The 14,355-nt window shown below is 32.8% G+C and overlaps 1 protein-coding gene across 2 annotated transcripts in view; it reads right to left on the reverse strand.

Annotated features, from left to right (window-relative positions):
* Window positions 1–1,043: 1,043 nt before the first annotated feature.
* SFMBT2 (Scm like with four mbt domains 2) overlaps window positions 1,044–14,355 on the reverse strand; it is a 295,646-nt gene continuing 282,334 nt past the window's right edge. For both annotated transcript variants that reach the window (XM_031938506.1, XM_003771404.4), the window contains exons 20-21: window positions 11,814–11,942; window positions 1,044–5,908 (exon numbers count right to left, since the gene is read on the reverse strand). In XM_031938506.1, the coding sequence (XP_031794366.1) occupies window positions 5,768–5,908; window positions 11,814–11,942 (270 nt within the window). In that variant the 3' untranslated portion in view covers window positions 1,044–5,767. The remainder of the gene's footprint in view (window positions 5,909–11,813; window positions 11,943–14,355) is intronic.

Below are 14,355 nucleotides of genomic sequence, written 5' to 3' on the forward strand. Positions count from 1 at the left end.
AAAAATAATCTGGATCTGAGATTTCATTTCCCAGTGTGAAAATGCCCTTAGTTCATGAAGATCAGTAACTTATCCATAACTGATGGGAATTTCCTGATATCCCTGACTTCCCCTTAATTACACAATCAGTATGATTTAAGGGTCATATTAGAATTCAGGTCATTTTGACTCCAAAGTCTGTTTTGTAATCACATAATATTCACTATTTTTATGTTACCTTATGTAATTCTAACCATAATACCAGGATGAAATGGAGCAGATATTATCTCCATCATACAGAGAAAGTCAATAATCTGCCCAAGAAATCAGCTACATGTTCAGATGGGTCTTGAACCAGACCTCCTGTGCTTTCCACAGGAATACACATACATTCCCACACTCTGTGTGTATCTGTATACAAGATTTCTAATAAATCCTGCACTAGTTAAAATCATTGAAACCTTTCAAAATTGTTAGGAATATACTGTCTTTAACTTCAGAGAAGTGGAGCTGATTTTCATATCGGGCTTATTTTAGGTTACTATCTACTAGAAACCTATATACTTCCAAATCAACTGCCATTATATTTAGTATATAGCTATAATTTCTGAAGAAATTTTTGAAAACATGCATTCATTTTCTCTTCGTACAATAATTCAGAAGCCAGTAAAAATTCTTTAGTTAAGAGTAGTGACATGCTAAATCTAATGACAGCCAATGATGGTGACAGAGCTAGACCCCCAGATGCTTACATGACTCACCCTTGTTCCAAATTCCAGGTTAATAGGCAGCAGTAGAATCATCTCATTATACACAGTGATGTTCCCCAAACCAAAAAAGAGCTGTGTATTATCAACTTTTCCAGGTTTTATGTTGTTGGCAAACCAAGACCAAAATTAATATGTAATAAAAGGTCATATACTCTGGCAGAAGAAATAACCATCCTTGAATTTTGGCTCTCAGATATGTTAGTTTTTGTTTCAATACAAAATACTGTGTAAAAGTTATCATGAAGAGATGAGATTACTCATCTTCCAGACACAGGTGAGACACAAATCAGTGAATATGGTATTCATTATTACTTTATTAACAATGTGGCTTACAATATTTTCAAGTAAAAAGGGAATTTTTTCCTTTAGAATAAAAATTAAAATATAACTCTGAATATAGATTTTCATTTATTTACATGAAAACATATATACAGAATACAATCTTACAGCAAACTAACAACATGCCCTTTGTCCTGCAAATTTCAAAAGTAAAAACACCATCAATTTTCTCTTTTACACACCAAAAAGTACACAACATATGAATCAAATTTCAATACAAACTATTCAAACTGGAATGCAAAACAGCAAAAGGGCTTTCAACATTCGCCACTAGAAAGAGTTTATGCTTCTAAACATCATGCTATTTCCCATTTTTGGACAATAAATGAGAGAATATTTTTCTGTCATTTTTCATTTGTCTCAATTTCCCAGCATACAAATTATTTTTTTTAGCAAAAGATTGTCATTCTACAAGTTTATTTTGTTTAATACATCTTTTCCACCCACATGGGACCGTTATAATTCCTGGTTAAGGTTTGGCGCGGCTTACAATTCTCATTGTTATCTGACCTTAACCATTTTTACTGATAGTTTAGGAAAAATTAAATGGAGATAACTTGGGAAATCATACTAAGTATTATTTAAAATAAAGAAACAAATGTGAGAAAACTTGGCCAGAACTGAAAGTAGCATCATGTGTTGGCATTTTTAGTGTGTTAGAAAGATGTTTGGGTAAAATAAGTGGTTCAAACCAGACGAATTAGGATTCAAACCAAAATATTTAGTGGGCACACGGTGTACTATGACACTCTGATGGCTGAAAGTAGAAAAATACATGGCCTGCAGAATTTAACCACAATAAATGTTATTTAATTTAAAGAGAGTGACAGAGATTAATTGTGAGCATGTTTTCCTATAAGAAAAATTGCACATAGTAAAAGAACATGTTACATTATCACTGCTGCGACTTTTCTATAATCTTCATTTGCTTCTGAATTATTATTGCACCAAAGAGAAAATGAGAATATCTTTTTCCAAAGGATTTTTCTTTATAAACTATAGATGTCTTACTTTAGAATGTCACTTCAAATATCCATGCCCTCTCAGAATTTTCTAAAAATGAAAAAAAAAAAATGAGTCTCATGATCTCTGTCAAAAAGTGACTGTGATGATGCAAATCACAACAAAGTGGTTTTTAACACTTTTTCATTTTCAATTATACAGACTCAAATAAAAACTGTTTTGTTTTTAAAGTAAGAAAGTCCCTAGTGCTTCCAAAACATTCCAGATTAAGGAGAAACATGTTAGAATGGGGTGTTTGCTACAAGATACAAAGGAAAGACTCAAGAGTTCTGCCTGACTTAACCCTCACAGCTCTAAGAGGAGGAAGATTGGGAAATTCTACTCAATCCTTGATGGGCAGAAAATGATTCATTTCTGAAAGCTAAGATCCACAGCCTTGGATCATTATAACTTACTGAGGAATACTGAGAATTAAAATGTTCTAGTATAGTTGGAGTGGGGAGGAGAAAGGGGGCAATGAAAAAGCAGGAAATTTTAAACTTTATTTTTTATATTAAGTTTTGCTAACACATCATGTTTTAAATATGCTATCAGAGCTTATTCTGTAAAAATATTAGTGAATTCCCTTTTGCATAATCTCTTATCATGATGATATTCCCACTCTGTTTTAAAAATTACATTTCCTTTAATTTTTCCTTTGTACAACTATCATCAACATTCATTTTAAGGAAACATGTATATCATATATACCACATATACATGTATGTATATGTGTGTGTGTCTGTGTACGTATGGATTGGGGAGAGGAAGGGAAGGAAAATTGAATCCTCTTAATGGAGTATACTCCACAGTCTATGACTTTTGGGGGAAGGGGATGGGGAGATTGGCCAAATTGTACAATTGCAAAAACTGTCTCTGATGGATCAAAAAGGGAATTAAGTCAGATTTTAAAGATAAGTTCTGCAATGTATAGAGGACCAGAATATTTAGAGAAATCTGGTCTCAAAAGTAAGAGAAAGCACTATTTGGAGAGCAAATGAATGAAAAAAGATGGTACTTTTAGCTTGATGGGTATAATGAGATGATATAACTTGTAGAGGGCCAGAATGATGATGATGATGGATTCAAAAGTTTTTCTGTTTTAATGAGCAGTGGGAGAGAGGAAAAATTTAACTGCTCTTCAGAAACTTTTGTCAATGTAACAGAAATAAGGAAGAACCATATCTAAAGATGTATCTGTATATATGTTTGTTTAGTGGGGAGAGAAAGTCATGGTAGCTGTGTTACAATTTGGGGAAATTAGAATGAACACAGGGAATTGAAGAATCAAAAGTTCTGGGAAATGTTAGCAACTTCACTGAGATGTGGGGCAGGGCTATACAGTAGCATCACAAAGTAAAGGGAAGAAAGCTTCAAAAATTTCTCTTGATTTGAACACTGTGGTCCTAAAATAAGTTGGTTTTTCCCAAAGACTATATCTTTGCCTCTTCTTACATGCACATAAATGATGAATCAACTAAAGAAGCACTCCATTCTTCTCTTGTTGTCCAGCAGAGAGAATAAAAAGAAAATATAATCATAAAGATAAGAAAAACCACTAGCATGTAGTTCCATGATTCTAAACCAAGGCCTCTGAGCATCCAAATAGAGACCAGACCAGCTTTGATTTATGAGCTTCATTAACACACCTGTTGATCACAGTGATGTCTTCCCCTTCCCTCTCCAATCTTTTTTCACTTCCTAAAAAGGACAGGAAAAATTGATATCAATTCTAAAAGTAAAATTTTATAGTGCAGTTGGCTCATTTCTTTATATCAGTTTAAATGAAACAGAAATGACATGGTTTGAAAAGGCCACAGAGAAAAGATCATTAAAAAAAATCTGCCCAGAGAAAAGGCCAGAATTCTCGAAATCTCTCTGCAAGGTTAACTTCATGATACAGTATTTCAAGCCAAGGAAGCTGAGGACGCGGGGCTAGGAGACCCAAAGAGAGAACAAACTAGCTTGAAGAATCCAGAAAAACTCTACTACCAAGGAATCACAAGCCATTCTGCTAGCATTATAATGATGTCAACAAGCCATTGTCGTATGTGATGCTCCATCAGGGTTCTCTACACAAAAGTCCATTTGTTAAAGGTTTGTACTAGCTTTAGGCTGAGACAAACATTTCGGTAGCAGAAGATATCCATGTAACTTCTCACTTTTGTCTGTGCCATTCTCAAAATACTGAATAAAGGTCAGCATTTCTACTTTGACTTGCCAGAGAAAGGTTAACCAATGAAATATTCACATAATGGATACAGGAGTGAGCCCAGGTTGAGATCAAATTTTGGGCGGGAAATGATCAAAATGGTTATTTTAGATAAAGCATTAACTGAGGATATGAAGCCATCATGGTAGAACTGAGCTTTTGAATAATTTAGGACTTGTCACTAATATCAGATTTTTTTTTTAAATCAATGGACTTAAAAAATCACAGCAGATGAAAATAACTCTTTAAGAAACTTCCATGTTTTGATGAATGCTTAAATTACTGATTGGGTCTCATGGATGATTCTTTCGGTCTGAGAATATTCTTACCCTGGAGCCACACAGAGGGTCTTTACATAGGTGGTCTAATTCCTTAATATCTGCAAAATGTTCCAAGTTGGTCAGGTTGGGGATGTAGATGTGTGGCTGCAGTTTTGTACGGATTGCAAAGTGAGTAGAGAGCAGAGGGCTTTCAGCTTACAGGAATCACCGTTACATCTCCCAGGGTTGAAGTGATTTGTGAAATCTGGGCTCCTTAACCACAACAAAGCCAGACCAATCTGATAGGTAACACTGTGGAACTCCCCCCCCCAAGGAATTTCTGGTTGCCTATGACAAAAGTCTCCACTTCTCATCTAAAATGTTCCATTTCCTTATTTTGTGATGCTTAAGTAAGTCGTTTCAATATGTTGTCCTGTAGGAGAACTGTAAGAATCCCCTTCCTGATCTGGTTACAGACAGATTAAAGGGCCAAAGCTTTATTTCATCAAATCTTGTCTCTGCAAACTTTTTCTAGGTTTCCTGTTCTCCATTCTTAAACTCACACTTTTCCTAAGAGCACTGACAAAACTAGAGGATTAGTTGGTCTTTTCCATAATTACATCCTGCTTTTAATACATATTTAACGCGACATGTCATAAATGTGACAGAAATGTGTTGATCACTAGGATCAAATTGCAGTGGGAAAAGTCACTTGAAAATGTGATCAATACACATTTCAATATGAAAGAAGTGTGGGCAAATTTGCTTGAGGCTTACATGTAGCTCTATTTTTTTTTTTTTAAATTACCTGGTAGGTATCCCACACAACTGTAGAACAAACACACCACTGACTCCTATCCCTTCTCTTGAAAGGTATAAGAAATCTCAATCAAAGGTGCTGTGGGTTTAGTGGGAAAAAAGGGCAGCAAAATTGCCTCAGCTTTTGTAATATCATGGGATGCTGTAATAGAAAAACAGCAAGTTACGCTCTCAGAAAGCAGCTGTTGTGGTATTTCAGTGTGCTTTAAAATCAGAGACATTAAATAAATGCAGGGGAGAGGGTCAGATCAGTTGAGAAATCTGGGTCTTTTTCACACTCCGATTTTCCTCAGTGCTTCAATTTTACATGTCTGCAGGCAGAAGAAAACCTGTCCCCAAATGGTCCATCTCCTATGCAAGAGTCTTCCAAGATGAGAAGAGATGAGTTAATTGGCATACTGTGCATAGAATGCAACTTTAACTCTTTCGATCTGGTGGCAAAGCTTGATGGCAGGCCCCAGTTTCAGCTCCATGCACTCCTGCACTGTAGGAAGCGTCAATAATAGAAGCGCTTGGCCATCAATATCCTGGCAGAAGAATACAAGAGTTAGAATATGGGTTCTTAAATTCTCTTGTGTCATGGACCCCTTTGGCAGTCTGATGAAATCTATGATTTTTTTAAGAATAATGTTTTTAAAGACACAAAATACAAAATGAAATTACAAAGAGAAACAATTATATTGATATAGTTTTTTTTTTTAAAGTGAATAGCAAAGAACAAAAAAACCTATAAAGAAGCAAAGCAAAGATGGGAGCCCTCTGAACACAATGTGTTTATCCTGTAAGCTTTCTTAAAATGGAAATTTATTGCTTTATATTTCTTGTGCTGTGCATGTGGTGATGATTTAAAACTTCTTTGCAAAATAGAGAAGGAAAAACCAATTTTTAAAAAGTAAAGGAAAAAGAAAAAAAGTTCCTGTACCTTAGATATATCCTGGATAATTAAAATAATAGGCTTGAGGCTTACATGTAGCTCTATTTTTTTTAATTACCTGGTAGGTATCCCACACAAATGTAGAACAAACACACCACCGACTCCTAACTCTTCTCTTGAAAGGCATACGAAATCTATATTTCTAAGAAATAATATAATTCCTGGATTAGGGAAAGGAATGGTTAAATTGGCTGGAATAGTCCAAGTTAAGTCTCTAGCCAGATTAGGATTTTCTCCTTTGGTGAAGATCTGGAGAACTCTGGATTACTTTGAATCCAATGTGAATGAAGGAAGGCCTAGCAGATGCTGCTATGGCTAGTGATAACCCCAACAAGAATTCCTAGGCTTGTTTAAGACCTGAATCATCAGCATGGAAAGTTAGTCCTTTGGGATTTAAAATAATTTTTTTGGGGGTGGGAGAATGTTTATAAGTACATGATAAAGCAAAATTAATTAACAGCTAGCTAGAAGCAAGACAGATTAAAGATGGAAGAAAAAACTGCAATAGAAGGTCAGATACTAAAGACATATTTCACTATTCACAATCTTGATTAGGACCAGCCTGAAGTACACATATATGGCCCTGATAAAAAGATGTTTTCTTGAAGAGTGGAAAAATTCAGTGGTAAACTTAAACACTAAATATTTAACAGAGCTCTCTGACTGGATAAGCACTGACCTTGTTGTAAATACATACCCAAATCTAGGGATTTGTTGTGGATTTTTTTGAGTGGGGCTACCAGCTTCCCTTCTCATTGCACTTAAGCGACTATAAGTCAAGACACATTATTATAAAACTGACAAGTTAAGAAGCTGCTACAATAAATGGAAAAGAGTATTCAGATTTTCTCCCTTTAATAACGTAGTATGGTCAGAGGTCCTAAAATCTTTTAAACATTGTTTTTTTCCATAGCTAAGTCTCAAAGATTTTAGGGATGGAAATATAGGAAACTGTGATTAGAACTTCATAGCTTCTGAAATTTCTAAGCTTATCACAGGTCTAAGGCAACATGATTTAAGCTACAGTTATGCAATTCCAATAAACTAAGATTTGGTTAACAACAATAAGCACATTATTAGCTTACTTTGCTTGTGTGAAGATTTCTATCAAAGTTTGCTGCAAACTTAACTGACTGATCAGCATCCTTAGCACAAGGTGGTGTTTAAAACAAAGGTCTATCAATTTTGGGAACAAAAGACTAAACATAAGGAACATTTATTTATATCACTTGATCTAGCTCAAAACTGTCATCTTTCTTTATGTGCAATGTGAAAACTGCCAGATTTACAAACAAATCAGGTTGAGTATATAGATGTCAATAGCAGTCTTGTCCATTAATTTCTTTTGATTGCTGACAGGCATTAAATATGATATATATCAAGAAGTCTCTGTCTTAATGCTAAAGACACAGAGTTGTCATATTTTGTTTGAGCTGTAAGGGACCTGAAAAACTTATGTGCTGCAATTCTGTTTAAAAAAAAAAGTACTGGTCTGGGTATTTCTAAGATTCAAATATGTTGAGATTATAAATTACAAATACTAGCCCAAATCCAATCCAAATACATTAGCTTAAATTGTTGGAAACATCAATGTGGAAGTTTTTATGCTGTGTCTTATAATGCTTAGTTACACTTGTAGTATCTGATTTTATTTTTTTAATGCCTATTAATGCCTAGCAGACAGATTTATTTGCTATTTAGCAAAATTATTTGCTAAAGATTATACAGAAATTCAATGATTATAGCACCAGTCTAGGTTACCAGATTTCAGATACCAGTATACGACATTTGACATGGCTTATATTTCCAGTAGTAGCTAGTATGATGAAAATCGTTATTATTATTACTAATGTTATTAATAAGATAGCAATTATAAGCATTTTAAAGTTTTCAGAGTACTTTGAAAATATAATTTCCTAGATGCTATTATTATCTTTATTTTACAAATAAGGAACTAAGGCAGACAGAGGTTAATTTACTGGCCCTGGTTTACACATCTAGTAAGTCTTTCAGGCAGGATATGAATTTAGCTCTTCCAGACACCTCCTAACCTATTTATTATGTTTCCCATGTGTCTTTATTATAAGTCTACTCTGCATACTATTTTAAGATGCTGAACATGGAAATCTTAAAAAATGATCTGACAATTCCCTCATCCAAAATCCCCTACTGCTGTCAAAGGGAACCGCCTTCTTCCCCATCACCCAGGCTTGTAATCTTGATGTCAAACTTAATTTTTCATTTCCCATTCACCCACATATCTAATCCATTGCTGAATCTTGCTCTTTCCACCTGAATATATCTAATAGATACACAATTATTTTAAAAATTGGAATGTGACCTCCTCAAGGGAAGGAACTGTCTGTTTTTCTTTGTATTCCCAACAGTTGTTAGCACAGGGCGTGACATATTGGGCACATTTACTAAATGATTTAAAATTTAATCTTTGATTCAAAAGGCAGTTCAATAACAGGTAAAAGCTCAGTATCATTACTCTGAATATCAATTATTAGTATATATTTGTATAGGTGTAGAGGATGCAGAAATTATTCTTCTCTCTTTTTAAATGTCAGATATTCATCTAATTTTATTATCAAAAATCATTCCTATTAAAATATATTGGAAAATAGATCCTACAGGATCAAGTTCTTTCATGTTTTTTATTCTATGGATGGTAGGTATAGAAATGTGCATATTTGGAGTATGATATAATGCATATGTCCATTTAGAAGGACACTTGTATAAAATTTCAGAACTAAAAAGAAAATTTATAATTCTTGCAAATGCTGCTTCTTTTTTAAAATAATCACTCATTAGTTTATACCACTGAGGGAGATATCATATGTTTCATTAAAAATATTTGAGGGTCACCAGCTGGAAGTCTCAGTTCAATCAGGATCTTAGGGTTTGGCCCAATAAATGTCTTTGCCTTAATGCTAACTAATTAGTTAAGTAAGGTATTAAAGATCTAATTGAACAAAAAGATTCAAGTGCCCATTTATTTTAAAAGCTCAATAGGTAAAACTTTCTACTATGATAAATAAAATGTTTACTACTAAATCTGATTCTAAATATGAATAAACATGCCATCCTGTAAAACTACTTTATTTTTCTCTTTCAGATAAAAAACAAACAAACAAAAAAACACGAATATTCTTAATTATCTGTAATTAAATCTGTTTTTAAACTAAAGCTAGAAAGGCCACTTAGGGAAGTAGGAAGTAGAAATTGGTCCTAATGACTAATGGCCCTAAAAGTAGAACTAGGAAAAGAATAAAGGCAATGTAGCAAAATAGAAAGAACTCTGAATTTGGAGTCAGAGGATCTGAGTTTGAGTTTATAAAATATTTATAAAATTGTTGGACTCTAATGTCTCTTTAGTTGGGATCTTGTGAACTCAACTTATATGACTAACCTAATAACATTGAAAACTTTCTATTCCATTTTCATACTCCAAATTTCAAAAAATTGACTACATTTAGATGAATATAGAAACATGTGTAATTTTAGGCTTCCCCCCTCAAATTTCCAGTTTTGAATAAAATGAGTGTTATTTTAACCTATTTCTAATGACAATTTATCAGCTGGATATTAAAGCATGCATTTCTTCTTTTTTGTCTTAGTTGTCGCAACAGGGTGAATAGGGATTATAAACCAGGACAGAGTATAGTTCTCAGCCTTTCACCTAACTTGGAAAGTAATCGTTGAAGTTTGTTGTTTTATCGATGGTTGTGTTTTTCCTCCTTTAAGTGCAATAGAAGGGTAAAGTAGAAACCTGGAAAGCAGTATAGACAGCATTTGTTTCAATACTGATACATGATTTAAACAAGGGCGAGACCACCATACTTGCTTTATTTTTATTAAATTATTTATTTAGTTAAATCATTCAATTTATTATTTATTTAAATTAATTTATTATTAAATTAAATTATTAAATGGAGAAGTGTCAGTATACCAAAAAAAAAAAAAACCCTAATTCAGATAGGCTCTAACATCAAGTTTTTTATAGATTATGTCTTCTTACTCCTGCTTGGAGTAGTCTACACCAGTAAAAGTGTTTAGTATCTGTTTGAAAAAGCAAACCAAGTTTCTAAATCAAAGGTTATTATTATGGGGCTCAGTTATATTTCAAGGGGATCCAATTTGGATGGTAAGAAAAAATATATTTTTATTTCCACTAATCATTAACCTCTAATTAAAATACAGTATTTCCTTCAATTATGAGTTAAACAAATCAAACCATGAAAACATTATTGAGTTCACAGGTTTCATTCACCCAACTGCCAAAGGGATCCAAGACACATAAAAAGGTAAAGAATCCTTGTTCTGAATGAACACTTTTGCTTATCTAGAACAGATGGTCCCTGAACAGAAGCCAAAGGGCTATTGACACAAGAGAACATACAACATTCTTCCCTTCAATCAATAATTAAAAACAAAACAAAACAGTAATAAAACTGCCCTTGCTATGGACCAGAAGGAACAAATTAAGAAATTTCATGACCCTTTCTTTCCTTAATTTTCCCAATCTAATGAGAAACCATGTAATTTGTCCCCCTTGTAAGATAGGATATACTACCATTTTTGAGTGTCCTTTGAGAAGAAAAGACTTGCAAAAATCGATGAAAAAATGTGTTAACTTTTCTCCCCATTACTGTTTCAAAATATCTCTACTGACTGATGCTGAGGGATATGATGGCTTGTTTCTGATTTACTTTTGTAAAGGCAATTTAAAATATGCTTTTAGTCGTTCCATACACAAAATATTTTTAAAAAATGAAAATTCAAGTAAAAAAATTACCTTTTTTTTAGTGAGGAAAATTATGGCATAATTGAAAACTGTGAAAATACAGATAATGTACTATATCGATCTTGCATTATGAAAGGAAACATTCATTTACTTAAATTTGAACTTTTACATAAGGACAGCAAGCCAGACATGGGTGGTAATCACACCACAAACCGTGCCGTCAAGGAAAGCAAACTTCTTATTTTCTTGGGGGAAAATAACTAGCAAAACTTGAGTATCATTTTTTGAAGGGACTGTAAGGAAAACAGGTAGAACAAATTAAAAGTAATGTGGGTCTCTGGTTTTACATCCTATAAGGGAATGTTTTCTAGCCTCATACTCCTGTGGAGATGCTGAGAAAATGCCCATCTCCAGGTTGTATAGCAAATTTTATTACAACTTTTTGACAAGACTCACAGAGAAACCTGACTCACACTTTCTGCAATGAAATAATAAGCCACTAAAGGCTGCAGCAATACCACAGTCCATATTAGCAGGAGAAGGAAATAAAGACTCATAAAATAAATTTGAGTTGGAACAGGCCTTGAGTCATCACAACTGAGTAATAATTCTACCTACAATGTACCTGACAAATGGACAATTAAGAATAAATTAAATAAATAAATTAAATAAATTAAATTTTAAAAATTATTAAGCATCTCCTGTGTTCAAGAAGCAAAAATAAAATAAAATAAAAATGGTAGCATACCTGTTCTTGAAATATTTTGGCCAAGGGAGCACAATCTGTCAGTTTAATAAACCTCACCACATCTGTCACTGTCCATTCTAATGGGTTACTCTCGAGGACAAGCTTCTCCTCCTCTTCATGTTTTACTTCCTACAGAAATTCAAATGTGAGTAAAAGGAAATGATAAATATTGCAACAATGTTCCTTTATTCCTTTTTTTCTTAATTGAAGTTTTTATATTCAAAACATATGCAAAGATAATTTTTTTCAACATTGACCCTTGAAAAACTTTGTGTTCCATTCCCCCCTTCCCCTAACCCCTTGCCCTAGATGGCATGTAATCCAATATATTTTAAACATGGTAAAAATATGTTAAATCCAATAAAGGCATACATATTTATACAATTATTTTGCTGAACAAGAAAAATCAGATCAAAAAGTTTAAAAAAAAAAAAAGAGAAAATAAAATTCAAGCAAACCACAATGGAGAGTGAGAACACTACGTGGGAAAACTGGGACACTGATGCATTGTTGGTGGAGTTATGAACTGGTTCCCCTCCAACAATCATTATTATCTTTTCCTGTCATCTCAGCCAATCTGACAGATGTGTAGTGGTATCTCAGAGTTGTCTTAATTTGCATTTCTCCGATCAATGATGATTTGGCGCACCTTCTCATATGACTAGAAATGGTTTCCATTTCTTCATCTGAAAATTGTCTGTTCATATCCTTTTGGCCATTTATCAACTGGAGAACAGCTTGAATTCTTATAAATTTGAGTCAGTTCTCTATATTTTTTAGAAATAAAGCCCTTATCAGAACCCTTGAATATAAAAATGTTTCCCCAGTTTATTGCTTCCCTTCTAATCTTGTATTATTTTTATTTGTACAAAAACTTTTTAACAATATAATCAAAATTATCTATTTTGTGATCAATAATAATCTCCAGTTCTTCTTTGGTCACAAATTTCTTCCTCCTCCACAGATCTGAGAAATAAACTATTCTATATTCTTCTAATTTGCTTATAATATCACTTTTTAAATGTCTAAATCACAAACCCATTTGACCTTTTCTTGCTATACAGTGTGAGGTGTGAGTCATTGCAGTTTCTGCCATTCTAATTTCCAATTTTCCTAGCAGTTTTTATCAAATAGTGAATTCTTATCCCAAAAGCTGGGGTCTTTGGGTTTGTAAAACACTAGATTAATATTAATCATTGACTATTTGTCCTGTGATCCTTGTTCCACTGATTGACTACTCTTAACCAGTACCAAATGGTTTTGATGACCGCTGCTTTATAATATAGTTTTAGGTCTGGCACAGCTAAGCCATCTTGATTTGCCTTTTTTTTTTTTTCATTGATTCTCTTGAAATTCTTGACCTTTTGTTCTTCCAGATAAACCTTATTAATTTTTCTAGATTTATAGAATAATTTCTTGGGAGTTTGATTAGTATGAAACTAAATAAGTAGATTAATTTAATTAGTATTGTCATTTTTATTATATTATCTCAGACTACCCATTAGCAGTTGATATTTTCCATTTCATTAGATCTAACTTTATCTGCATTGACAATGTTTTATAGTTGTATTCATATAGTTCCTGATTTTGCCTTGACAAATAAACTCACAAATATTTTATATTATCAACAATTATTTTAGATGGAATTTCTCTTTGTATCTCTTGCTGCTGGACTTCATTGGTAATATAAAAATATATATAAAAATATAAAAATTTATGTGGATTTATTTTGTATACTGCAACTTTGCTAAACTTGTTAATTGTTTCTAGTAGTTGTTTAGTTGATTCTCTGGGGTTCTCTAAGTATAATAATCATCTGCAAAGAGTGATAATTGTTTCCTCATTATCTACTTTTATTCTTTAATCTTTTTTTTCTCTTATTGCCAAAGCTAATATTTCTAATGGAATATTAAATAGTAATGATGACAGTGGATAACCTTGTTTCTTTCCTGATCTTATTGGGATTGTTTCTAATTTGTCCCTATTACAATTGATTCTTGCTGATGGTTTTAAATAGATATTACTAATCATTTTAAGGACAAATTCATTTATTTCTATACTCTCTAGTGTTTTTAATAGGAATGAGTGTTGGATTTTATCAAATGCTTTTTCTGCATCTATTGATATAATCATGAGATTTGTTAGTTTAGTTCTTGATATAGTCAATTATATTCATAGTTTTTCTAATATTGAACCAGCCCTGCATTCCTAGTATAAATCCTGCTAGGTCATAATATATTATCTTGGGGATGACTTTCTATAATCTCTTTGCTAATATTTTATTTAAGATTTTTGCATCAATATTCATTAGGAAAATTGGTCTATATATTTTTTCTCTGTTTTCACCCTACTTGGTTTAGGTATCAGAACCATATCTGTCATAAAAAGGAATTTGGTAGGACTCTTTTCTCTATTTTTTCAAATAGTTTGCATAGTACTAGAATTAATTGTTCTTTAAATGTTTGTTAGAATTCACATGTAAATCCATCTGGTCCTGTAGATTTTTTCTTAGGGAGCTGATTAATGTCTTGTTCTATTTCTA

The sequence above is a fragment of the Sarcophilus harrisii genome, chromosome 5 (genome assembly GCF_902635505.1).
Source record: "Sarcophilus harrisii chromosome 5, mSarHar1.11, whole genome shotgun sequence".
Lineage (NCBI taxonomy): Eukaryota > Metazoa > Chordata > Mammalia > Dasyuromorphia > Dasyuridae > Sarcophilus > Sarcophilus harrisii.